General features: G+C 49.4%; 2 protein-coding genes across 2 annotated transcripts in view; one reads left to right on the forward strand and one right to left on the reverse strand.

The window, feature by feature from the left end:
• The window catches only part of ADAMTS10 (ADAM metallopeptidase with thrombospondin type 1 motif 10), a 64501-nt gene extending 54064 nt beyond the window's left edge, over positions 1–10437 (reverse strand). The window contains exon 1 of the mRNA XM_062625200.1: positions 10396–10437. The gene's annotated coding sequence lies outside the window, so the exon portion shown is untranslated. The remainder of the gene's footprint in view (positions 1–10395) is intronic.
• LOC134167000 (tyrosine-protein kinase ZAP-70) lies at positions 593–25001 on the forward strand. The gene is made up of 13 exons (XM_062625204.1): positions 593–705; positions 15206–15662; positions 16933–17093; positions 17689–17827; positions 19584–19662; positions 20317–20357; positions 21346–21394; positions 21969–22149; positions 22772–22978; positions 23251–23443; positions 23653–23793; positions 24309–24421; positions 24793–25001. Exons 2-13 carry the CDS (start codon positions 15261–15263, stop codon positions 24914–24916), a joined length of 1830 nt encoding a protein of 609 aa, XP_062481188.1. The 5' UTR covers positions 593–705; positions 15206–15260; the 3' UTR covers positions 24917–25001.
• The last annotated feature ends 2521 nt before the right edge of the window (positions 25002–27522 follow it).

Genomic DNA, 27522 nt, shown 5'->3' on the forward strand with positions numbered 1-27522 from the left:
TCCCATTCACCAGGAGCTGGCCCTGAACACTGACCCTCTACCCATCTCTTTCAGGAAATGAGGTGATGGTGAGCTGTTTACCACGGCTAATGATGAAACACAGAAGCTTTTCCCTTCTGGAGAGGGAGACACGTCCCTGAGGAGCAGCTGAAAACCCTGCCAAAACCAAGCACCATTTGGTGGGACTGGTTTTGGATGGTTCCTAGCCCAGCTGGTTGTGTTATATGGCCATTTTAGCACAACAAGAGCTAAACAGAAAGCAGGGCAGGAAACATAGGCTAGGAGAGGCTTCTCGAGTTGCTGAGCCTAGGTCTTGACCATCACAAACCACAACTCCAAAGGAGCCCTACTCAGAGACAGCTCTTCACCTTCTTCCTCAGATCTGTTTTCTTCCATAGAAGACCCATGCCCTGACACTGAGAAGCTCTCCGAGCTCTTTCACCCTTCCGTGCTACACAGCTTTTATTTTCTCTTCTTTCCTTTCCTGTGCAGCAAGGAAATAGGTCACATTTCAAAGAAACCAGCAAACAGAGGTTAGCGAATGCTAGGCAGCTCACTGGATGCTGTGGCCCGGTCCCCTCCCATCTTCCAAAAAGCAACGTATTTCTCACTCGCCAAAGAAAACTTTCCCTCTTTTTTTCCTTTCTGTCTTCAAAATCGCTGTGGCCAAGCCCTGACAAGACATCCCACCCATCTGCAAGCCAGGTAAGAGGCACTTTTTGCTGTTGGTACCTTTAATAGCTCTTAACGCGCCACGGCTGCTGCTTCTTTGTCTCGTACCTTTCTGCGCACCCTGGAGCACTGGGGGTTTGGTGGCAGGAGGGGAGATCCTGTGCAACGTTGGTGTCAACAGGCCCAGATTTATTCACCGTGTGGCTGCTCTGCCTTGTCTACTGATTATGCCATTGGTTCAGAAAACTGGTGTAAGTTTAGGGACCATTGTCTTCTCTTTGAAGTCAGGGGTGGATTTAGGTCAGAAGATGCTGAAACAACAGCCTGTAGCCCAATATTCAGGCCAGATGTTCTCTTTTTACCCCCCGGACATAACATCAAAACTTGTCTCCTCTGGAAGTTCCTCTTTAAACTGCCTACCAGCTTTAGTGGCAATGTGGGAACATTTAGGATACCTGGCACATGCTGAATGATGCTCCAAATACTTGAGAAGGACTTCAGGGATTTCCTACTGACAAATACACCAGCAAATATACCCCAAACCAGAGGCCTCTGTCAAACTCACATTTACTTCCTTCTATTTCTTTGTCATCTCGTCTGTTTTGCTCTGCACTTGATGTGAAAAACAGTTCCAAGTCCCATCAGTTCAAGGTTATGGAATAAACCAGAACAAAGGAAAGTTGAGATTAAACCTCAGAAAACATTTCCTAATGGGCAGATCTATTAGACTGTGGAATAAACACCACAGGGACGCAAGGGAAAGCCATCACATGAGCAGAACTGGAGAGGGGACCAGAGAAGAGATGAACGAACTGATCTACATGGTTATGCTTTCTGAGGTATTTATGATATCTGTATTTTCAACCTTTCATCATCCTTTTTCCTCTGGAGAAGAGAAAGGGTCCAAGTCTCTGAAAAGCTTGCTGAAGCTCCTGGGAATGGGATCTCCTAAAGAAAACATGTATGATGCCACAACAGCGGTTAGAATCCACACGTAAACACATGAGCGTGTTCAATGACTTTAAAAGTTAATTCCCATGAAGACCTTAACCAGAAAGAGGGTTTCCTCAGAACTCTCAGACAGGAAGGATTATGCCACAATCTCTGTAGAGCCCTGTGAAGCAACTGGCTTCACAGAAAGCAGAAAACCTCAGAGGCACCAGGCTCTGTACATGATCCAAGCTCACTCAACCGGCTACGTAAAACTTGGCTTGAGCAGCCCAAGTCTGAAAGGTCCAATGTGGTCAGAAAGGACAACAGATGTGTCAGTTAAGCCAAGCTTTGACTCACTCAAACCCCAAGCAGCACAAAAGCTGAGATGCCAATGGCAAAGGATGCCGCTGAGATGATGGTTCTTTCATTTCTAACTGCTGTGTTGGTCTGAGTTGAGTGACGTGACTGGGAACAGGAAGATGCAGGGAGCAGTTGTTACCACGGGGCAATGAGAAAATTAATCTAGAGTGTTAGAAACACACACAAGTACAGAGAGCTGTTATCAAATAACTTAAAGCCCCCCACATTTTGTTTATCACTTGCTTTCCCAGGGATCTCTGCTAACTCATATGGTAGCATCAAGTGAGCAACATCAAACAGACTAGGTTAGGAACTGAAGTATAATACTTGCATAGTCCTTTCCTCACTGGTGCAGGAATATGCGCTTTAAACACAGTTTTCATCACTCAATGTGCTTCCTTAGTCTTGTAATAACCCCAGAGGTGCCAGGAAAGGCTTTCCATGGAATTGCATGGGCAGAGCAGAGATCAGAGCCAGGCTGGAGAGAGCCCTGAACAGATTCCAGAGGCCATGGAGGACACGGGGCAGCTTTCTACAAACTCCATGCAGAGCCAGCAAAGTTATAGCCACTGTAAGGGAGGCAGAATGGCTAAAGCATGAACTAAGGTCTTAGATAACTCTGCTTCCCTAAATTCTATTCAAATAACTGTAAAAAAGCCTTTGCCATTATTATTTAGAATAAACCAAAAACCCTGTGCAGATCTAGCCCATTATTTCTCCATGCCTATGTTATATACTTGGAAATAGAGATAGCAGACTGCCTGTAAGTGGAACATTTCAACACTCAGAACACACCTTTTCATATAGGAAATGACTGATGGTGAACACAAACTTCCACTACCACTTGCAAGTCACACGCTTTGCCCAAACACATGCTGGTCACACACAAACACATCCTTACCCTTCAGAGCTAATAAGCCTTTGCAAGAAGAGCAGAGCTGGTCAAGTCCAAGCCTATAGCTTGCCCTGCCTCCAGTTGTATTCATTTTCCTCTTCAGGAACTCCCTATGACCGCCCTGTAATCCTGCACAGTCTGAAGTTTAATCCTCATAACACACACCAGCAAATATAGCCTCATTCTGCTTTGAAATAGTGCTCAAAGAAATCCACAACAAGAGCAATGAGGCAAAGTTTGCGCTTCCATGTTGATGAAGACCTACCCCAAGACTGTCACTAACCATCAGGACAGTGTTTTACACATGCAGTTTTGGAAGTTCAGCTGGATGTTGCAGAATTCCCCTCCTTCTTACAGATTAGATTTCAAGCTCAGATTCATCTTTTGTCTTCTAAAACTCCAAGCAGAACAACTGATGCTCAATAACCTTTGCTGTCGAGCTGCAGATGCTAGGCTCTGGGCTGAGTTTCTACTTTATTTGCCTAGTTTATAATCTTAAAGCTCCAGATCTGCCAGTGCAGTGCCCAGGCTCCAGTCAATCCTAGTGTAGCTCCATCACTGCTCTGGCCCTTCCTACAAACCTGGGAAAATATTCCCTGGGATGTTAAACATGCCCTTGGCATACAAGAACCATCTCCCACTTCTCCGTGGCTACTTTGGTGAGTAGCACGTGCCAAAGAGAAGCATGGAGATCTTAAATTCATCACCCAGTGGACCATTTTCAGAAGCCCCTTGTGAAGCATGACCTCAAACTGCTTCTGCCTGCTGATTGCCATCATCTCTCAGTTCATACCAGGGCAGATTAGCCAAAGACATCGTTTCCTAAGTCACAGAAGCCTCTTAAGCCAGTAACAGCCTTTGGCTTCCAGCAGGATTGGGGTGCCTGATTTGCTGCTACTCAGTGCCTGCCTCTGCGCTATGTTCACAGCTACCTGGGCTGGCTTTGGGACTGGGAACATCTGGCTGTGGTCACCCCATGCAATGCTAGCGCAGGATCTTTGTGGGCAAGAGGGGTTAAAGGCAGCCACAGCTGCTAAACGCTTCTGCATACCATTGGGCAGACCCTGCATGAGCTGAGCAGCCAGTTCACACAGGACCTTCTGCAGGTGCATCACAACATAAGGATCCTATGCAGCAACCCTGTACTTGTACTTGGACACTACTCCTGAGCATGCAAAAAACCCTCATAGGACTGAAGTCATTAGCAACTGCATGGCTAATCTGGACTGAAAGGGATGGCAGGAGGGTTTGTGCTCTTCTCTCAGATCATGCAGAATTACTTTAGCAGGGACAGGCGATGGGTTGGCCCAGTGAAGAACACATTATTCACTTTTTCCCTTGCCCATCTGCTATCCTGCTCCTACCTGCCTCTTCTCCATCGCATTAGAAAACTCCCAGCATGCAGCTCTGGACCACATCACACTGGGATCTATAAAGTTGTTGGGATCTGCAGGTGGAAAGTTCACAAGGTTTCATTTAATCTTATTATTTTTTTTTTTAAAGTGAAAATCATGACTCTCTTTCCATCAGATGCTTGTGCAGATCCCAGAGATTACTTGTGAAATTGTACACATAAGGTTTGCCCCTCCTTACCTAGTCGAGATTATAATCTTTCATGCCCAGAGCTAAGAAAGCAGAGGTAGCAATACCCAGCATAGATATGATATGACAACTAGAGCCTTATTTTATTAAGTTAATACAGCTCTAGGGAGGAGTGTGAGACTACGCACATTTCTACAAACCAGTGGAAGAAGCATCCTCCCTACATCCTGCATCTGAAATTCAAGGACCTGTAGCCATTGTCATACAATCCCAGACTGGTTTGGGCAGGAAAGGACCTTAAAGCCCATCCAGTCCCAACCCCTGCCACGGGCAGGGACCCCTTCCACTGGAGCAGCTTGCTCCAAGCCCCTGTGTCCAACCTGGCCTTGAACACTGCCAGGGATGGGGCAGCCACAGCTTCTCTGGGCACCCTGTGCCAGCGCCTCAGCACCCTCCCAGGGAAGAGCTTCTGCCTTATATTTAACCCAACTCTCCCCTGTTTAAGTTTGAACCCAGGACAGAAGAATATCAGTGAGGGTCCTGCCAGACTCAAACGGTGCAGATGGGTACTCGGCACAGACTCCAGTGCTGTGGCTGAGCTGGGAAAGAAGCCAGCAAACACTGCCCTAGGGAACATGATTCTGATACAGGAGCCAACAACAGAGAAGAGCCCTACAGCCACAGCAAAGTGTGGCAATAGCTGCCAGAAGCACGGGTAGGGTTTCCAGTGGTGCCTGCATCCCTCCAAAACCCTGCTCCAAGGGCAGGGTTAAACAGCACCGGGCACTCCTGGGAATTCAGCTGGGCCCACACAAGGCAGGACTTGCCCTGCTAAGAGGACTCTCTGCTAAGAGTGCTAAAGAAAAGCCTATTTACAACTGACTGTTGCTGCTGTGGCACACCCACTATGCAATGAGCTGTGAAAGCAACTACAATTGTGTGAGCGGTGCCCCAACAACTGCCAGGAACATCCAGCCTGTCCCTCCATGGCTGGATGCAGTCCCACAGCCTAGAGCGCTCTGCAGGACAAAGCTCATGGACCACAATGTTCTCTCCTTGGAGACTCTGGGTTATTGGCATCCCACATGGCCAGTTGGCAAGGGGAGGAGGCTGCAGCAGAAGATGAGTGACCAGAAAGTTTCCTGTGAACCCTCTGCTGCTTGTTCTAGTGTCTTGCGTCCAAGAGGGAAAAGAGGATGGGTGCTTGCAATGGGGTGGTTGGGTACAAGGTTAGTTCAAAGTTGGTTTTCCTTGGTGGAAAACTTAAGGCAGATGGTGCATTTTGCCCGTGTAAGAACAGATTGAGGACAGGTAGACTTGGATTAATACAACATCCCATTGACAGCATAGGAAGGACAGAAGCCAAGAACGTACCAGGCTGCGGAGAATGAGCTGGTTTTTCACCTCAGTCACCATGTAAGCTGGTCACTGATTCACATTATAGAAATGCTCTGGAGAGTATTTACTGCATGCAACCCTGGTCCACAAGCAAGGAGAGGACTCCAGTCTGATTTCAGACACTGGCGCTCACCAAAAGACCACCAAAAATGTCAACAGTGGATGCAAAATGCTTCTGCATTCAGTGGTTTTCGGTTTTCCACAGAACATTGGCCAAACTGGAGATTACATTGGCCAGAGAAAGAAATTGAAAGTATTATTTTCCCTAATGGAATTGCAGAAATTAGATATGGGAAAGTCCTGTTAGCTCATCCCAGTTTCTTCCTGCTAGGGAGGATTGTTCCCTACAGTACATTTTCTGATCTCATGTTAAGTGACCAGCAATGGGACTTCCACTATTTCTCCTGTTCCATATCCTGATAAATCTTATTAGGAAATGTTTCTTGATAACCAGACTTAACTTTCCACTGATGAATACGTTCTCCTTTACCCCGTATCATTTTATTGGCACATTCAAACCAGCTTTTCCTCTCTGAAAGAGGATCATGCTCCTTAGATACCTTGCTCTCAAATTTCCCCCCCATCACTCTTGGTCAACAACTAATGCATGTGCTCCATCCCTAAGAGCTGTACTCATTAATCAGTCCAGTCAGGCCCTTCATTGCTCTCTCCTGAACCTGTGACGTTTCCAACACTTCTACTATCAATTCACCTACTGGAATAAGTAATCTCAATATCACCAAGGTGCTGGGATTATGTTGGCCACTGGTACTGAACCATACCGGTGGTGTTTATTTCTTAAACTGAAGGAACTATTCTGGTCTGCTCCATGCCAACAAAACTCATCTCTGCATGTCTGAGAGTGCACCCAGTGCTCTGCCAGCCTCTTCCACACCTGGCAGCAGCTTCCCCCTGCTCTACTTACAGTAAAAGTCTGCTCCTAAAAGCCAGTGCTATGGCTGCAGCACCGGCGGCGAGCAGTGCCCAACACATCCATTTGGTCATGTTTGGATCCACTGCTGAACTCCCTTCTCCTGGGCTTCCCAAGTGAGACTGAGAAACCCTGTGACTCACGACCATTAGAGCCCATGGTGCTTACTGCAAGCACAGAGCTTTGCTTTGTGTCTCAACCAACTTCTGAGTTGGATCTTCATGCTCTGCCTGCCCAAATCCCCTCTAGCAGTGCTGGAAAAGGCTGTCTCCCTGTTATGGGCAGCACAAAAGCTGCCGTGCCCCAGTAGAACTGATAACTCAGCATCCTACCAAGTGTAGTACAAAAACTCAGCATCCCATCAGGAAGGCATCACAGCCCAGTGGCCAGAGCCCTGAGCACCAGAAGCAAAGAAGGTTTTGGAGCTCTACACCTGACCTGATTGCAACTGCACTCACAACAGTCCTCATCTCCTCAATTTGCTTCTATCTCTTCCTCCTCCCTGTCTTTCCTTCCCCCTGGGCTTTCCAGGGCACAGCCTGTGCACTCCTATGGCGACTGTGATCTTCCACAGATCACAGGCATCGCAAAACATAAATACTGCTAAAATGTAAGCTCAGCTATTACTTATAGCGATAAGCATAAATGCAGATGTTTATGTAACAAAACCACTGTCACTTGGTGGCTGGAAATAGAGTTGTCAGCCACTTCACCACCTGGTGCAGGCAGGGGGAGAGGTGAGAAAGGCACATTGTTCAGCATCCAGCCTGCTTAGCAGGTTTCAGTCCTTCCATGGAAAGGACCCACTTATCACCAACAGAAGGACTCAAACCAGTGCAGGACACTGAGTTTATGTCCAGTAAGATGCATCACAGCCACTGCTTACTTTGGCTCAAAGCTTTCTATGTCAACTTTACTGCGCCAGGCTCAGCATCAATTCCTCATGTGAATATCTCAGTTAATCCTTGTGCTGCTTGCCACTGCCCACATGCTCTGTACTGGCAGGAGTCAATGGCTAGGCCCACGAATGGTGTGTGCTAAGTTGTTTAGCTCAGCCAAAGCCCTTCACAAGGTCCTGCAGGGAGGCCAGGTAGAAACAAGCAGCAGAGCAGAGCCCTTCTCCTCTGACTTATTCGTGAGCTACTGCAGATTTCTGTCAGTGGCTCCATGGAACCATTTACTAGCCCCAAACCCCACAGCATCCTGCTGGAGCACTGACTCTTCTCTGGTTAGTTGTCAACACCAGCTCCACCTTGGTGGCAAGGGCAAGCTCTGTGCTCACTCATCCCCAAGACAAACATCTTGACATCATTTCTTTAGATGCCATGACCCACAGCTGAGTTATCAGACCCCAGGAGCACTTGGATAGGAGGCAGGAAACTGCATGTACTGTGTTTAACTACGTACCTTAGACCCTAATTAAAAGCTGTTCAGGATCAATGGGTCTGGAGCCAGGAGTGTTTTCAGTGGCTCTACAAAGGATCAGCAGGGTGTTTTCACAGCCTTCCAAACTAAATCCACATGCAACAGATCAGCACAAGCTGCCTTAGGACCACACAATGACTGCTTTACCCTGTCACACAGCAGTGTGCTCATGGACCCCAGCTCCCACCTATTCCAGAGCTGCCCTTAGAGGGAAAGTGCTCACCTGGGATGCTTGGCTTGCTCCAAAGTCACCAAAACCCAGGTTTCTATTCCTGTACTAACCCAGTCACTGAAGCCTAAAGCAAAGCTCTGCTCTGTGGAGGATGCAGGGGTCTGGGTACTTGTGCCAGGCTACATCACTGGATGTTCATGAAACGTTAACGTCAGCTTGAGTTCAAACAAAGAACCACATTCAGTTAAATTTTCTGTGCTTCTCATTACAGCATTTTAGGGAAAATATGGTTCTTTGCACTCTGATTTACCAGGATCTGCGAGGGTCCCACCCAGAATCATAGAATCAGCCAGGTTGGAAAGACCTTTAAGATCATCAGGTCCAACCATTCCCTCAGCACTACCAAGGCCACCACTAAAGCATCTCACCAAGGGCCCCATCTACATGGTTTGTGAACACGTCCAGGATAAACACTTGCTCAGGGATCTTTCAATGGAAGATAAGCACTCGATAAAGAACCGATACCCTTTTCTTTAAGGGAAGGGCCAAGTATTTAGCCCAAACTCCTACAGCTGGTGGCAGAACTTGAGTCAGCTCTGTGGCCAGTAACCACCCAGTGCAAAGCAGACTAAGAGCAGCCACTTGCACTGCAATCCTTGGGTGCTGAGGAGCACACAGAGATCCACGTGCTTGGTTCTGTCTTTCCACCCATACTCCCCAAGGACAGTAGACCCAGACAGCAAGGTTTTAGTAAGAGACAGATACACCACAGGCATGACCACATGTAAACAGCAAACAAGTCTGTGCATACAGCAATTTACCTGTGTTAATGCGAAGGTAGTAACACACCATCTGCATGACCCAGAGACCCACTGAACCACCCTACTGCAATACTCTCACTGCGCTTTGCCTCTTTGACTTCCTCGCTATGGCACTGCAGCAATACCTGCCCCAGTCTCCTGGGCAGCAGCAGTGCAGGCTCATGAGCATCAGTGAGGAGCCCAGAGGAAGCAGGGTAACCCCAGAACACCGCTTTCTGGGAACCAGGCAATCCCGGCCGTTAGAACAACAGCTTGAACAAAAAAGGGAGCCCGTTCTACCCACCAGCCCCCATGCAGGTGGCCTTCCCCCTCCCCAGCCCCCTCCTTGTCTCCTGCTCTCGAAGCTGGAGGAGCAAATTGCTTCCGCTCATTAGCATTTGACAAATAACCACAGAAGGAAAACAAGTCCCCAGCAGGATATGAATGAGCTGAGGCCTTTATTGCCATCTGACTGCACCAAACAAGCATGTCATCAATTTTCCATGCTCTATTGCACCATTTCTCCCTTTCTGGGGAAGGATGAGCACCCTTGTCTGCTCAGGCAGGGTTCAGAGTGGCCAAGTTGAAACAGAGCAGCACGGAGGTGTGATCTGAGAGCCATGAGATGGGAGCAGAGGTGGCACATGGCATCTTCTGAGCCTCTGGGCACAGGTATGAGTGTCAGGAGGCTCTGCAGGAAGGGCTCGTGTATCAAGCCTTCAAACTAGAAGTGTTTTAACAGAGCTGAGGGGACCCAAAGCAGCCTGCCTAGGTCACATCCTGGCTGAAAGGAGGCACAGAAAACCAGTCACCCATTACCTCCACCACTGGGTCAGCACTGGCTGCTTCTAGCATAGATGCACTACAGTTAAGGTCAGAAGCATTTGAGCAGAACCATGCCCTCTATTTATATTTGATCACCAGTAATACTGGGACAGGGTGGCACGAGGTCTCTGGCCAAGGATTTAGAAAGGGGAAGATGGGTACTGATCTTCCCACCACCAGCATTTCTCAAAGCCTGTGTCCGGTGCAGTCCTGTCACTGCTGGGAGCCTTCACACCAAGCGCATCCCAGGAGCACCGGGTCCCTCTGTGGCCCTTGCAAGTGTTGCTGTGCAATGTTAACATTTTTCCACCCAAAAAGGCCTGTGGACTGTCGCTGGGGCCAAGGGGTTCCCATGTTCCACTTCAAAGAGGGAGGAGGAATAGGAAGCATCGCTGTACCTGGTGTGGGATGCACAGGCAGTGGAGGGGCAGTTTGGACTTACCTGCTTGCTTCAAGGGCAGCAAGAGCAGGCAAGGTCCTCAGTGGAAACGAAGCAGGTTTTTCTGTGGAGTAAACACAACCCTGTCAGGCAGGACTGAGTCAGTGATACTCACCCAGATGCTTATCTTGCCATGCAGGCAGAAGGCTCACTGCTCCTGAGCACAGACACAAATGGGCTCACACTTTCATGAACTCCCACTCACACAGAGTTCAAGTGTGAATAAATGCTTGAGGAGCTGAGGTTTTAATGAAGAGTCAGCAGGGAGGGTAGGAAAGCAGTTACAGCCAGGAATGTGAGTGCTCATGAGGAAATCTTGGGAAGAGCTGCCATGGAGCACATAAATAAAAGAAAACGTTCATCAGGAACAATTAGGATGCAGCCAGGCCAATCCAAAGTTCAGTTTTTCAGGTTTTTCTTTGAACTAAGAAGCATTTCAAGTTGAATCAAAGCGATTTCAAGCCTTTTGTTACATAATTCAAAACCACCCCATGTGCCTGAGCTCCAGGAACGAGCTCTTCAGCTCATCCTCTCGCACGGTGCCAGCTCCTCCTGGGGAGGATGGCCTGGAAAGGGAATTTGTACACTGCAGACAGACATTTCTCAGCCCTTCACACCTTCAACCAGGCTCTCCAGTGTAAACCTAGTGCTCAGATAAGCAAAAGGAATCCAGGGGAAGGGATGGGGGACAGCAGCTCCTGTGCAGCCTGGGGGAAGCCAGGTCCCTGTACATGGCCAGCACCTCTGCAGGTACAGCAGCTCTTCCCTCTGTACCTGCTGCTCGAGTCCCACTGTGCTTTCTGCCACCCCTCTGTGCACCTCTCACCCTGCTCCCACCCCTAAATCCTGCCTGCAGCCTCTGCTCAGCCCCGCTCCGCTAAAGGGCTGGAAAGAAGGGGCTGTAAAGAGCGCCATAAGAAAGCGCATTTACTCGTGCATTAACTGCAGGCGGGTGGGTGTATGCAAGGCGCTGCGAGAAGCATCTTCCTTGCCCAGGAGGGTTCAAAGAGGCCAGTTCACACCAGCAGCAAGACAAAGAGGCAGCGCAGGCCGTTTGGGAGCTCAGGACGGAGCTGATGCGCAACAGCGACCCCCGCCCCATCCTCCAGGCTGACCTCACCTCTCACCCATGCCACAGGCGCAGCTCCCCGCACACATCGGACCCCCGCTATCTGCCCTCCCTCCCCACTTAAACACCCTTGATAAGGTGTTAAAGAGCCCACTCCCTCCTCAATTAAACACCTTTGATAAGCTGCTAAAGAGCCCCCTCCCCACATTGCCAACACAAACCTTAGCAGCAGCTCTACTACCACCTCCCGAGCCCCTTAAGGCTTCTCCAGGGCTGATTCCCCATTGCATGGCTCCCATCCTCCCAGGTCTCCCCTGGGCAGGTCCCTCCTCTACCCCAGGCTGACCCCACCACTTTAAAGAGACAGCACAGCCAGCCAGGGCTGTGTTAGACAAGAAATTATTGCTGGTAGGACAATGATACAGAAAATATGGCCCTAACAGGCTGCTGAAGCACGCCAGTGCCTCCTCCGGTTTCACCAGGGCACCCTGCTGCTCACAGGGACTGGCTCTGGGTTTACACAAAGTGGTTCTGCTGTTCTGAGAAATGACAAAATCCAACCAGCTCCTGATGGCTCTTGTCTGATCTAAGTAAAGCCAAGTGGCCAGTGATATATATAGATCTGATCGACATCTCAAAAGCTTCCTGCCTGCCTTTCCTGTGTGTTGTGGTGCACAGATTCGAATACTTTTTATACGCTGTTGCTTTTTAAAGCGCATCTTCATGTCAACACCAACTTGTGGCCATTACCACAGGAGCCCTGGTCTTAAAGCCGTTCTCCCTAAATGCTATTGCCAGCCTGGGGGTGGTGGTGCTCCTGAAGCCAACAGCAACACCTGGGATCTGGGTCACTGCATCCCAAAGGACAGGAGATTCAGCAGGTGCTGGAACAATCAGGTCCTTTTACTTGACATTAAGAGTGGTGGAGAGTCCCTTGCACAGCTTCTTCCAGGCATGGGTTTGTTACGTTCATAAAAGCAATCCATGAAATCAGTTCTCATTTTCATCTGCATTTCACAGTGTCAGAAAACAAAATCTGCGTGAGGTTTGTGCGGGTCTGTTGAGCTTGTATCAGGGTTGCTCAGGTTGCAGAGGTAGTGTTAGGAGCAGTGCTGTAGTTGGGAAGAGGAGCTTATCTATGCCCAGAAGACCCTGTGCAGGTGGATGAGCAATAGGAAGAGCCAGGATGGTAGAATAAACCTTTTTAAAGCAAGAGCTTCCGAGGGGCTAGGAATCATCCTGTCCAAATCTGCCCTCAGACTTGCAGGATGTGACTTTCCTTCAAGCCTGGGGACTTGGGAGTTTTTTCTAATTAGGGTAATTTTCTAACAGGTTTTACTTGTGGCACAAGGCTTGTACAAAATGGGTGGCATCACCTGAACCAACCTCTGATCCCTGGGTTCACTCTCATATCTCTATGAGTCTCTCTTGACTCACAGCCCTGTGCTTGGAGAGGAAAAGCAGCCTGTTTATAGCAAAACTCCTTGTGTAGGCAGCTGGAAACTCTGTGGGAGCTCCGTGGTCATCAAGGGCTTCTGCCCTCTCATTTTCACCTCTCTGAACAATTGCCAGACATGTTCCATTTGCTGTGATGCTCTGCTCCTGGACTTGCCAGAAGAGGGAAGGGGCACATTTGGGTACCTAGTCACTGCTTATCCCAGGTAATTAGTGGAAATTAGTAGCACACGAAGAACATCAACCTTCCACTGCCCACTCAGCACTTCTTCTTCCTGGACTTGTGAACATGACTCATGAGCCTGACTACAGTTAAAACCAAGAGCTGCAATCCTCACTTCTCACATCCTTCCTTCCTGGGACCTGCCTTCCCCTGGGACCAGGCTAAGGCTAGGAAGACCTGGCAGTTGTCTTGTCTCAGGAGCTGAACCCAGGGATTATACCTGTCCAGTGCCTGGGCTGCTTTGATGCCTGGAGACCTCAAGGAATCAGGACGTTGCCTTGGTTCTAAGCACTGACTCCAGTTAAGGTTTGCCTGCGGGGTGTTTCCCTTTGCTTTCCGTGCCCCAGACTGGCAGGTCTGCCAAGACCCCACTTTGCTTCGTTTGATGAAAGGGGCTTCACAGCTCACGCTTATTTGTGCTGCTCTTGGTACGGTTTACGCTAGTCCCGCACCCAACTGCAAACGCCACTGACGGCTTCCTGTTGTGGTTTCCTGCCTCCTCCTCCGCAGAGCCTGCTCTCCCTTCCTGTTCTCATCCGGGCCATTTCTGGTCTTAATGAAGACGACAAATAGGTAGAGAAGAGGCTGGTTGCCACAAATCCAGCCCCCCGTGGGTCTTTGCTGTTGTAGCTTGAGCAGAGCAGGGTGGCTGCACACAGCAGAATGGTTTCTCCTGAGCAGTTTCCTCCTGATCCCTACCCCGTTCCTGCTAACACAAAGCCCTTCCCAGCTCCAGCCATCCCAGAGACTGGCAGGATGCGGCCCTGTCACGATGCTGCTGAGTGGGCTGAAGCAGGCAGAGTAGATGGAGCAGGGCTGAGCACCAGCCCAGGCACAGCTCCAGCCACTGCCTGGGAGCAGAGGACACTTCAGGCGTAGTGCAGTGGGGCCAGCACGTTGGGCAGTGACTTCTCCCATCATGTCCAGAAATGAGAGTTACCTTGGGAAGCATACAAGGCACATAGCCGGTGTGCTGGCCAAAGAAACAGTGTTTTTTTTCTACTCTGAAAGCGGGTGATGCATTTATGGGACGTGGATGGAGAAAAACACTCTGATCTTTTAGGTGTCAGCATTTGCACAGTGACAAAATCAAAGATCAGGCTCCAGGGAACAAATGAATATGATAATGTTTCTATTAATTGCTGGAAATTGGCTTGTGTTTGTGGGTGGGATTTTAGATGATTTGATACCAAACCTATAGCTCTTTGGCAAAGGGGTTCTGCAGTGACTCAGTCACAAAGTGCTCTTTCTTGCTGGTTCCCACTGGAGCTGATGCTACAGCAGCACATTCATTTGGGGGTTTATGCTCTTCTGAACAGGGGGCTCTGGTAACACTTGCACATTGCAGCTTGGCAGAGACAGTGGGATTAAACTCCCGTTGCAGTGACAGTGGCCACGTGTGAGCTCCAGCCAAATACAGAAAGCAGCCAGCGTCAGGTATTGTGGGAAAACATCCATAAAGTATTCAAGAGACAATTAGAGGAAGGTTTCAGCTTGTTGCTGTCATCTGATGGTCAATGTCTGCCCAGAAGCACTCAGGTTTAGGTTTATGTCCTTTTGCTATGTTTGGTGTAATTGTGTACCTAAATGGGTTTAGACCCTTAATGCCCATCTTGTGTTGGAATCAAATTACATTTAAGATTTTGGCATTTTAGACCCTCATGGCAAAGCTGATTTATTCAGAGAGGCAAAAGAATTTCCTTTTATTGTGAACAGGGCTGGGGAGAAAATGGTAGGAAGTCAAAGCTAAAAACTTTGGGATGGATTAAGAAGCACATATTTAATAGTGAAGATATTTAACTGCTGGAACCATTTGCTGTAGGATTTAGTGCATTCTCTGTTGCTCGAGATTTTTAAATCGAGGTTAGATGGATTTTTACTTACACTTTCGCCAGGTCAGGATTCACTGTGGGGTATGAACGCACCCATTGCTACACCATGCGATGAAACGACCCTAGAGGGAGTCAGCTGCGGGCTGAGGAACCTGCAGGCAGACCAGGCTGGATTCCACCTAAACCTGTCTGCAAACTGACGTGTTGGTGAAGAGTTCTGCTTCTCTCTTCCAGCCTGAGCACCAGCAGCACGTGAGGCAGCCCAGGCCGTCCCGGTGAGCACACGGAGATGCCAGATGCTGCAGCTCACCTGCCCTTTTACTACGGCAGCATTGCCAGGGCAGAAGCCGAGGAGTACCTCAAGCTGGCGGGGATGTCGGATGGGCTGTTCCTGCTGCGGCAGTGCCTGCGCAGCCTGGGGGGCTACGTCCTCTCCATGGTCTGCAACCTCCAGTTTTACCACTACGCCATCGAGCGCCAGATGAACGGTACCTACGCCATCGTGGGGGGCAAAGCGCACTGCGGGCCGGAGGAGCTCTGTGAGTTTTACTCCAAGGATGCTGACGGGCTCTGCTGCACCCTGCGCAAGCCCTGCAACCGCCCCACTGGTGTGGAGCCCCAGCCCGGTGTTTTCGACAGCATGAGGGATAATATGGTGCGGGAATACGTCCGGCAGACGTGGAAACTCGAGGTACCGGCTGCTGCCAAAGGTGGGGTGGGACTGGGGGTGCTCCCTGGGGCTTACTGCCGCTTGTCACTCTGACCTCTTGCCGCTGTCATCCCTCCTCTTACAGCATGGTAAAACCAGGCTCTTCTCCTCAGAGGCTGCTGGCACTAAAAGCAGGCTTAAATCTCTCTCTTCCAGTTTCTTCCTCAGAGACAGGTCTCGACATCTTCCCACACCTTCACTCTTCCTCTGTGTGGTGCCACATTGGAGCTCACTGCCCACCTCGCAAGCATTTCCCCACGTGCCATTTGCTCCTCTGGGGCACACGGGATGCTCACTTCAGTCAGGCCAATGTTATCCGCATGAGCTGTCTGTGCCTCCGTAACGTTGTGCTGAAGATGTAAGAAAACCAGGCTTAAATCCTTGCTCAGGCTTTCCTTGCTCTTTAAAGTCAGGGGAGGTTTTGCCTGTGAGACTGAGGTACTGGGCACTGCATCATGTCTCTCTGTGATGTAAATACAGGCAAGTTCACGGATTTTATTATAGACTGGAATACACAATGCATGTATAAGGCAAAACTGTGAATGGTCACACTGGCAGCCACAAAATTATCTCCTTCTCCTTGCTGTCACCTTGACAGTGGCTACTCAGACACTTCCAAGTTCTCCCAGAAAGACAGCTTGTGCATTCTCCCTATGGAGCCTTTCTTGGATAGATCTCGAAATCTGGTCTGGTTTAGACCAAAGGTGTTTGGCAGAAGGACGTGTTCTATAGGGCTTCTCCAGGAGCCTGCAGGGTGGATGCTGGCAGATAACTCAAAGGACATTGCCACCTACTGGCAAACGAAAAACTACAGTGGTTCGTAAAGCATGGGGGGCCAATAAACTCAATTTAGGGCCCCCCACATGATTTCCACTCCTTTAACAAGTTGTGGCTGGGGGCAGTGAGCAGCCAGGCTGAAGCACCAGAAAGAGGTCCTGGTCTTCCAGGAATGTGAGGTTGAAAGACACCCAAGATCCTGACCTCAAGATGCTCTGTACAAATGCGATAACTTCTCTGTTCCCTCAGCAGCAAGTCAATGGACTTGATGGATTCAAGGGATGGGACCAATTTAGATAAGCAAGGAATTCTGCTCTGCAGCAGAACAGAATTCAACCCACTAGTATGATAGTCATGATTAAGGCCATTACGAGATGGAAGGTCTCGTTTCCTGGGTCATCTACCCAAAACTGTGCTGAAGCCACGCAAGAAGGCAGCAGAGTGGCAGAAAGCCTCATTTCTCACTCTTTTCCAGGGGGATGCACTCGAACAGGCCATCATAAGCCAGGCTCCACAGGTAGAGAAGCTCATTGCCACCACAGCCCATGAGAGGATGCCCTGGTACCATGGCAGCATCACTCGGGACGAAGCTGAACGGAGGCTCTACTCAGGGGCACAACCTGATGGGAAGTTTTTGTGAGTATGGAAAACCCTGGCAGATGTTGTGAACTGTCCTCTTTACCATTTCCCCCTCTCCACTACCCTCAAGTTACTTGTTTCACATGATGGTTCCTGAGAAGAGATTTAGCTGAATACGGTCAGACTGTGGTTACAGATCTCTCAAGACAGTGCTTGATCTCCATGAAGAGCCAATCTGGAGCATCATTTGTCTCTCATGTTTAGGTAGCTCTATGAATTATGTGTGTTAATGCACCAGATGATATGAGATGCAGAGTTCAGGGATGAAGACATTTAACGCTGACAATGCATGGCCAATAAAATACAGGAGAAAGCATTGGCTCTGTATCTCTGCCAAGGTGAGACAGACCTTAGTTAAATTATCTCCTGAATGACTTAGGGAAAGAAAGAATTAACTGGACAGGGTGGAGGAGAAGGGCAAGAGACAGAAGGTGAAGGGTCCCTTCTCAGCCTCTGCAGAGGGGTGTCAGGAATGTGGCAATTCCAACAGCAGGATGCAGGAACACCTTATCATGCGCCCACCACTGCTGCAGCCATGATAATTTGTAGGGCAAAACCTAGGGTTGTTTTTAACAGTTCTCTTCCCTACCAGGCTGAGAGAAAGGAAGGAAAACGGCACCTATGCCCTCTCCCTTGTCTATGGCAAAACCGTGTATCACTATCGGATAGACCACGACAAGTCCGGCAAGTACTCCATCCCAGAGGGGACCAAGTTCGACACGCTCTGGCAGGTACTGCACTGTGGGATGCTGACCATTGGTCCTAATAAAGGGAAGGCACTTCCCCCCTGTTAGTCTTGAGGGCCAGGCCAGGCCATGTGGAGCTCTAAAGGCTTTAAGACCACAGATGGGTGGTTGTAGTCCCTTCCAGAAAACACTCACATCCCCTGGGGCTGGGTGTCTATCAGATCACCTCATTTCTATGCACTCCTAGCCAAGTGGATCCAAGTCTAGGTTATCACAGCAGCTCTGAAACAGTGCTGGCTTTACCACTGCCTTCACGCCTTATGCCAGCCCAGTGCCTCTCCAAACAAACAAGAGGATCAGTGCTTTTCATGTCTAGCATCAAGCCAGGGTACCTGAGATGGCTGTATTCGTTATACTTGCACCCCATCAGCAACCATCACACATTCAGCCACAGTGTGCACGCTGGATCTCTGCGTGCAGCAAGCCCTGATGAGATTGCTCATCCCAGGCTGTCCCTCCCACTCATCCCTCACTGCTCCTGGACCAGCAAAACTGATGTGTGCTGATTGGCACTTTATGTTCCAAGGGCAAAAAGCAGGGGGGGGGCCAGAAGCCCTGAGCCAGCTGCCACAGTCTTTACAGGACTGAAGATCCGAGTGCCAGGGACACATGGAATCATAGAACCAACGTGCTTGGAAAAGACCTTTAAGATCATCCAGTCCAACCGTTCCCAGCACTGCCAAGGCCACCACTAACCCATGTCACTAAGGTCTTCATCTCCACGGTGTGTGAACACTTGCAGGGACGGTGACTGCAGCCCTGCCCTGGGCAGCCTGTTCCAATGCCTGAGCACCCTCTGAGGAAGGATGTTTTCCTAATATCCAATCATCCTAATATCCTAACATCCTATCACCCCTGAGAGTCGGGGGCTTTGGGAAGTGGTGATGGCTGTAATGCCCCAGCAGTCCTCATGAGGATGGAGCAGGGGTTTAGGGAATGTAACACATGGTCCAGCACCTCTTGGCACTGCTGGGGAGTCACACACACCCCTGGAGCCCAGCCCCTGCTCCGGGGAAGGGATATCCAATGTTTCCTCCTGGGCAGGGCTGTCTGTGGGACAGTGACTTTGTTTTGCTGGGTTTTCCAAATTCCCAGGACTGTTTTCACTCTGAATTTGATGGAAAACAAAGGCTTTGGGGCATTTTTATGGCAACAGAACCATGCCAAGCTCCCAGTTGCAGATGAAATCTGAACCGGGCAGGAGGGGAAGAGACAGATTCGTCTCCTCTGCGGTCCGGTGGCCAGGGGCTGGGCTGGCTGTCTCCAGCCAGTCAAGTCCTCACTGTGCTTGAACTGATGGTAAAGAAACTACCCAGTTTTAAACAGGAGGTTAAAAATCTGCAGTGAAAACCTAGCCAGGATGCAGAGAGCTCACCCTGGGGGTCCTGTGGAAAGCAAAGGATTTCTTTCAGGCTTTATCAAACACAAGACAACTGAAAGACCTTTCTGGCTGGGACAACAACAGCATTACAGTGAGAATGCCCTACCCAGCTCTCCTCCTGGAGATTTTCCTCTTGTCTTTCTTCAGCCCTTATCTAACTTCCCAAGTTCTTCCCACCCCTGGCAGGTATTCAGGTATGCAACACTAGGAGATACCGGAGTGCATAGATAGAGGAGAGAAAGGAATAAAGTATTCCTTCTGCCATAAATCGGAGAGAAATCATTCCCACATGAGTTGCTGCAGAGAAAGAGTTGATTTTCTCCTCACAACCATCTCTTCTTCCTCCAATTCCTTTCCCAGTTGGTGGAGTACCTGAAACTCAAACCGGACGGGCTGATTTTCTACCTGAGGGAAACCTGCCCCAACCCCAACATGCCAGGTGAGCTGACATCTCCCAGTGCCATCCCTCACCTTGACTTACCACCAAGAGGAACCAGTTTGAGCAGCACCAACCCAAGTGTCCTTTACCATGTCCAACCTTGCTCACACTCTGCTAGTGAGGGAATGATGAGGTCCTCTGGCAAACTGGGCAAGTCTCATGTTGTGTTTGCTAAGAGTGGCCTGGCCTAGGGTGGCCCAAAGTCAGGAAATCAGTGCTCCAAATAGGTTAGAGACTTCTGGAGCCACAAAGGCAGCTCCTAAAGAATGACGGGCTCTTTAGGCAGCAGGAAACATGTCCTGCCAGTCTGGCTCCTCGTGAGTTCCTTCAGCTGAGACTCAAAACCATGGGTCACTGTCCTGCTCCAAGTGTCACAAATGTCACCCTGGGACCTTCAGTCTCTTGGATGGGGGGCTCTGGGGAACAGCTCAGCCTGCTTTGGAGACTGCAGGGTGGTCCAGTGGGCCTGCAACCCCTGAGGGCTGGTCTAGGAATAACACCCACATCCAGGCATGTTTCTAGACCTTTGTTGGCTAAAAGGGGAAAAGGGGGATGAGACAGAGGCAGCCACACAGTCCTTCAAGGACTGATGCTGTGATCCTGCTTAGGACATAGGCAGACTCTTAATAACGACTTCTCTTTCCTGATTCGCAGCATCTGCAGCACCAGTTCCACCAACCCATCCCTCTGTGAGCGTAAGTTTTGGGGAGGGTCTGTTCTATTGGTCCCTTGGTGGTTTAACGTTATTGCACTTCAAGCTTGCTGCTCAACCTCTGCTTGCTCTTCAAACTCTGCTCTAAAACTCAGTAACTCAAATGGAATATATTAAGCCCAGCCACAACGTTGTCCCCTTTCCAGCTTGGATGGGGATGAGGAATAGCTGGACGCAGCTACCGTTAGAGCTGAAAATGGTTTCCGTTCATATTGGGCTCCTTGCAACATGTGGGGCTGTCCCTGGGGAGCCCTCTCCCCACTGCCCTCCTTGCCAGGCAGGAGCAAGGAAGACGTGGTGGGATTCTGGGAACACTCAGCCTTGCTGCTGGCCGCTGGCCACTGGCCAGGTCTTTGTGCTCCCTCTGTGTCCTGGCCTTGGGGTATGGCTGCACTCAGCCACCGCTCTCAATGTTGAAACCAGGCACTTCGGGCTCCCTGAGCCCATCCCAGGGCCCAGCAGAGGCTAAATAAAGGCCTGAGCATTCACCCATCATTCCCAGAGAGCTTTCACAATCTGCGGTGGGATCCCATGTCACGGCGACCCTGCTGCAAGCAGCGCTGGCATTCAAAGCTGTGCTGGACAAAGGTGTCCCATGCTGCTTTGTCACTGTCTGCTTTTGGGATGGTGGCACGTGGTGTCCCTGCTCACAGGGACCGCTCTCTGGGCAGGTAGGTGTGCTGGCTGTATGCTGGGCTGCCTTCAGGCTTCCTGTCACAAAGCAAGCAGCAGAGACTTGGATGACCCATCCTACTGCAGGAGACTTGTCCCTTTGGGGTACTTCCAGCCAGGATTGGAAGAGAAAAGTCAGCCGGATACCGCTGCAATCTCTTGTACCCACCCCAGGGTTTTTAGATGGAACCACCAGCTGGGCACTGTTGGGTCGCAGAGCCCCCGTCCCTCTCCTCTCCCATTACAAACTGAAGCAGTTTCTGGCTTCTTTATGCACTTTATCCCCATTTATTTTCCAGAGACACCTGGGGCCTCTAAATGCAGACGGATACACGCCAGAGCCTGTAGGTGAGCATCTTTGAAAGCCCTCTTGTCTTAACAGGAGAGAGGACCTGGGGATGTCACAGGAGCCACAGGGTTACCTGACACATCTACACCACTTTCTGGTCAAAGAGCTGTTACAAAGCTCCTTTCTTATAAAGGCACCCAGGAGTACCCAGTCATTTCAGGGTCCTGAGAGAAGAATATTGCCAAACTGCACCAGTGAACCAAGCCCTATCCCATTCCCCATCATACCCAGGGAAACAATTCCAGTCTTATTCCCCATCTTCCATCCTGCCTGCTAAATACTCAAGTGTATTCAGTTCTGTTTCAATGGGGTGAAGTCATGCACATACCCAGGTCCTGCAGGGTCTGATATGTGGGTCAGAGACCTCTCCCCATCCTAGCTCCTTCAGCGGCTGTAACTGCGAGAGGCCATGGGATGTGAAAGGAAGGGATGTGCCCAGGAGGGAAGTTTGAGTGCTGGAGCTTGGGGAAGAATTGGTCAAGAGACTAGAGAAAACCTTCCCAGTCAGTGAGGGAAGGAGGCATGGGAAGGGTGCATCATTTGCTGTTACAAACAACTGTATCCCTTGGGAAGGTGCAGGAAAGTCGCGCCTGCTACCCATGGACACCAGTGTCTACGAGAGCCCGTACAGTGATCCCGAGGAACTGAAGGATAAGAAACTCTTCCTGAAGAGGGACCATCTGATGATCGACGAAGTGGAACTGGGGGCAGGAAACTTTGGCTGCGTCAAGAAGGGAGTTTACAAAATGAGAAAGTGAGTGCTGCCCTGAAGGATGCTGAGGAAGCTGGAGGAGGGTTAGCCTGTTTCTGGGTAGATGGACCTAGGTGATAATGGGGTGGAGGTATGAGATACCCTGGAATGTCAGTGATGACTTTCCACTGACTTTCAGTGGCAGCCTCATTGCCCAAGAGTGTGATTGCACACTCCCAGGCATAAGACTACCACTTCTGAAGGCATTTTCTGGGCTCAGAGGAGCAAGTCCATGCTTCTAAGGTCATCTTGGTCCACGTCAGGGCAAAGAGGTGAGACTGAGGAGATATGCCATCTGTGTTGCCTATGAATCCACAAAGATGGCCTTTGCCCACTGTGTGCCTGAGTTTCCCCCTTGAAAAATGACAGTGGCAGTGCAGATCTCTGTGTGTGAGATGATGCACCTCCAGATGGCAAATACTGGGCTACTGTTACGAGGGCGAGGTGGTCCTTTTCTCTTTAGCCTTCCAGTATTGTGTAGGGATCTGTCAAAAAAAGCCACTGTGATTGCTGTTGAGAGATCAAACAGTATCGTGTGAGAAGCAGGTTACGTTCCTGGCTGTGATACCTGAGTCCAGCTGCTGTTTAGTTCATCCCATGTGTGTTCCTTTTGCGCTCTATGTAGGAAGCAGATCGATGTGGCCGTAAAGGTGCTGAAGAGCAACAATGAGAAAACAGTGAAAGATGAAATGATGAAGGAAGCCCAGATCATGCATCAGCTGGACAACCCCTACATTGTCCGCATGATTGGGGTCTGCGAGGCGGAGTCCCTGATGCTCGTGATGGAGATGGCTTCTGGAGGGCCGCTCAACAAGTTCTTGGCTTCCAAGAAGTGAGTACTGAATAAGATGTGGCTGGCTGATTGTCTGCACTTCTCATCAAACTCTTTGCTGCCAGGGGAGCCTAGCTTTGTAGGAAGCTGATAACAGAACAAAGAGATGTCTTTTCATGTGAGATAACTGGGACTGATGCTTCTGGAGTAGAGATGTCCATGTTCATCCTGCCCTGATAGGCAAGAAGAAAGCTAGAAAGCTTGGAGGGGACCATGGTGTACAGAGCAATGGCAGGTCCCTTATTACTGTGTCGTCCTTTCATCTTCCCCAGAGACGAGATTGCAGTCAGCAATATCGTGGAGCTGATGCACCAAGTATCCATGGGGATGAAGTACTTGGAGGAAAAAAACTTTGTCCACAGGGACCTGGCAGCCAGAAATGTCCTGCTGGTTAACCAGCACTATGCCAAGATCAGTGACTTTGGACTCTCCAAGGCTCTTGGTGCCGATGACAGCTACTACAAGGTAAGTAACAGCAAAGGTGAGCAGGGCCAACAAGACAGCAGGGCTTGGGCTCCGTTTGGGATTCAGGGCTTGGGACCTTGAGCTCCCAGCCTAGGGCAAGGGGATATTTTCATCAGGGTTGAGACAAACATTTAGCAAAGCAGAGTTCAGGTTCAGTTCATAGCAGTCTGTGTCTCAGGGTGGAAATATTCCCCTTTGCTTTACTACAGGCCAGGACAGCAGGAAAGTGGCCTCTGAAATGGTATGCCCCAGAGTGTGTCCTCTACCACAAGTTCTCCAGCAAGAGTGATGTGTGGAGCTATGGTGTTACCATGTGGGAGGCCTTCACCTATGGGCAGAAACCATACAAGGTGAGTCAGAGCCAGGTCCATCGCAGAGGAATGCCACAGTTTAGTCTCCCACTCTATATCAAGCTGACATGCATTAAAACTATCATTTCTGTTTCCTTGTGTGGGTTCTCTTCCCACTGTCAGAATGGAAAGGAGGCAGGCTCACTTCCACTTTACAAAAAGCACAAATTAGATTGTTTGGATCCTGCAACTTTGTGTTCATTTAAGGGAGAAGAAACAGAAAACAAAATGATTTGGGTTTGAATCAAAGCAGAGCTTCCCTTTGATCCTTCTGCTCACTTGCAGAGATGAAAAATCAGTTGCTCAGCCACTGCTCTTCCCAAGCTTGGGATGGGTCCTGCAGGCTGGGCACAACACCAGACGCTGCTGCTGGGTGCTGGGCTGAAAACAGTGACTGTATGGGTGTGTGGTGCATGGGCCCAAAGCATTGCCCCAGACCCTACTCTAATCTGTCCCCTCTAATCCTGTTGCCAGCTCCAAAATCATTAAGCATTTCCTACTCGATCTTATCCTAGAAAATGAAAGGTCCAGAGGTTATCAGCTTCATAGAGCAAGGGAAGCGCATGGAATGCCCCACGGACTGCCCAGCAGAGATGTACACCCTCATGCAGCAATGCTGGACCTACAGGTAAGGCTTTCACTTAGTTCAGCCGTTTGCTGGGCATAAGAACAGCACACAGTGTCTAGATGGCAACACCACAAAGCAAATGATGTCTCCTGCCTTGATCCCATTCCCTGGTCCATGATGAATGATGCACCTATTTCTTTATTCTCATACCCCTCCATTTGCCTGTACCAATCCTGGTACCAAACCAAGATGTCAGAATGCCTGTGCCTTTGACCCTCTCTAACCCAGAAAAGTCCCATTCGTCCTCCTAAGCCATTGTACAACTGGGCTGCTGTTCTCCCCCAGGTTCTTTTATGCTTGGCATCTTCTCATTGCTTCAGTCCACTTTAGTCCTTTCTGTTGACTCTATTTGTTCCTTTCTGCCTTTGCAGATGGGAAGAACGTCCAGGATTTATTACTGTGGAAAACATAATCCGCTCCTACTACTACAGTATTGCGAACAAGACAGAAAATGGCTCAGAGACAGAGGACAAGTCAAAAGAAACTCTTCCTTGAGTTTCCTTCCCTGCTCCTCAACACGCTCCCTTCCCGCATGGGACCTGGAAAGGCTCTTTGTGAATTCTTGCTTTAATCTCTCAAATGCTGGTTTTGTTTCTCCAGTAGTTGCCGAACTAGGAACCTGGGAGATGATGCAGTCACAGCAGACAGGGGCACTCAGTTGTGCCTTGTGTCTCCAAAGAGCCAGCTATGATGTACACGTTCAGCCTGACCCAGCACAGGACAGAACAGACAGTATTATAGCTCCTTCTCATTCACTTCCAAAACTATCCCAGGACCTCAGAGCTTAATGCCTACCAGGCTCACTAAGGATGAACTGTGTTGGCTCCAGCAGACCTGGATTTTTCCAAATCCCTTAAACAATTCTTTGCAGGGAAACCACCTAAATTTCTGGTGAGGTTTGCATGGGGTATGACACAAGGGAGCCATCAAGTCCCTTTCCCCTTGGCTTAGGGCAAGAAGTAGGTTCGCTCCCAGGAATGATGGGGAGGAGCAGGGGAACAGAGCTGCATGGTGCTACTGCTTTGTCCTCCCTAGGCCCATTACTCACCTCCTGGATCCCATCTGGCCCCTCTGTGCTGATGAAATAAGCATCTTGCTTTTCAAGCCTGAAAATTAGTCATTTTGTAAATAAACTCTATATTTTTAACATACCTACAGCTCAGACTATTGAACCGTCATAAATGTTTGCAATGGCTTCAAGCTGATAAAAAAAAAAAATAGCTTCTAATTTCCCTCCACTAAGCCAGGGTTTCCCTCCTTGATGCTCTCCATAACCCTGCAGAGTCACTACATGGTCACCCTTGGGCTGGCTAAAGTGCAGAGCTGGAGCTTTCTTGCAGCCAACAGTAGATATTCAGCTTCTTCATGGAAACCCACCTATGAAGGCTTGTAGAGGTCTACCTCTGCTCCGGATGCAGTGGATTACCCATGTTGAGGGCACTGTGGTCTGCACTGCTGCAGAGAGCAGAGTGGTTGTGAAGGCTGGGGAAGCAGGGGAAACTGAAGATTAGAGCCCTGAGAGGCAGTGGCTAGAAAGGCTTATCTCCCACCATCTTCTGGTACCTGAAAGCCACACGGTAACTCGCACTGAGTATCTTGTCCCAGAGGTAAAATTAACAGCTACAGTCCAGGCCAGGGCACAGCCCTTATCTAAAACCTTAACGGGAGGTGGATTTGATCTGAAGACAACAGAGGAGTGTTCAGGTATGAGGCCTAAGTTAACCTCTGGGTATAGCCTGTTTAAGCAGCCAGAGAGCTTAGGTCTGATTAAACCCACGGCTGCTCCCCCTCCTTGCTTAGGCTACAGCCTCCAAGTATTTATGTGCCAAAACATTTTCTCTCTCAATCCCATTAGCTTGTCCTGGATGCTTGAGAACTATGGGCATATTATCCCTTCCAGTAGAGGGGAAAACAGAGGCATCAGAGGAGAAAGTGGCTTCTTCCTGTTTGTTCAGTCACTCAGAGGCAGACAGGAAAAAAATGGTCCCCTATGTCATGTTTTCCTCCAAGAGAAACCATCTGTTTTGCTGGAAAAGAGAAGGCTCAGTGTGCTTTCTACTTGAAACCACTGCCAAAATATTTTGTTTGGACTTTTCCAAACAAATCCCCTTTTTTTTTTGTTTGAATGGATTTATCCCATTCAATTCCCAGTTACCTGGCTGCTGGTATTTTTTCAAAGGGGAAAGGAAAGCACCAGAGAAGTCGTATTCCCAGAGGAGCTTCTGGTTTAGTTGGAGACAATTTCAACCCACAGCCCAATAGGCAGGACATAAATCCCTTGGGATTATGCCAGAAGAGTAAGGGTAAGGTGTCTCCCCTTGGAAAGCCATCTGGGCTGTGGATGTTGCTCTGGCTGTTCCAAAGTTATCACAAGATGTCAGGAGCTGCTGTGGAGGGGAAAAGGGGGTGACACAAACAGGGGGTGAGACACTGGTTTACCTGAATCGTTAAAGCTCTTCTGATTCTTGCCCTCTCCCCATTGCGAGGGCTGGAACATCATCTGCTAACTAAGCACAACAGGAATAATGTCAGATGTGATAAAGTATTGGTAGTCATATCTGATCAACACTATGTAAGACTCCATCCTATCGCCAACGCTGATTTATCTCACTCCAACCTATCTTATCACCAGTACTCACCTATTTATCACCTGCACATATCACAGGACACAGTGGCCTCTTTACTTCTTTCAGCTATTCAGGCACTTAAGTTTTGTTCAGCAGCACAGCAGCTACATGACTAATGGGGGGGGAAACCCACCTCCTCCTGCTTTGCTTTCAGAGCTTGCTCCTGGAGCTGGAAATCGTGTTACCAACACAGCAACTGCAGATACCACCTTCTGCTGCATAAACCATGCACTACAACAACAGCAACTCTGCATTGTAAATAGCAAAAATAAAACGTGGACAATTTCAGTGGGATGAAAACTCATGACAAAGGAATCAAAAGAGGTTGTAAAAACCAAACATCCAACTGTGGGAGTCAGAGAATGACGGTCATGCAGGGAGAAAGCTGGGAAAGCTGGTGCCTAACTGGTGTCTTGGCCTCTGTGAGCCAGTCAGCTGGGAAATCTTGTAGCCACAAGGCCAGAAAGTCCAAGG

The sequence above is a fragment of the Pezoporus occidentalis genome, unplaced genomic scaffold, assembly GCF_034315485.1.
Source record: "Pezoporus occidentalis ecotype Australia unplaced genomic scaffold, CSIRO_AGI_Poc_V1 ctg278, whole genome shotgun sequence".
Lineage (NCBI taxonomy): Eukaryota > Metazoa > Chordata > Aves > Psittaciformes > Psittacidae > Pezoporus > Pezoporus occidentalis.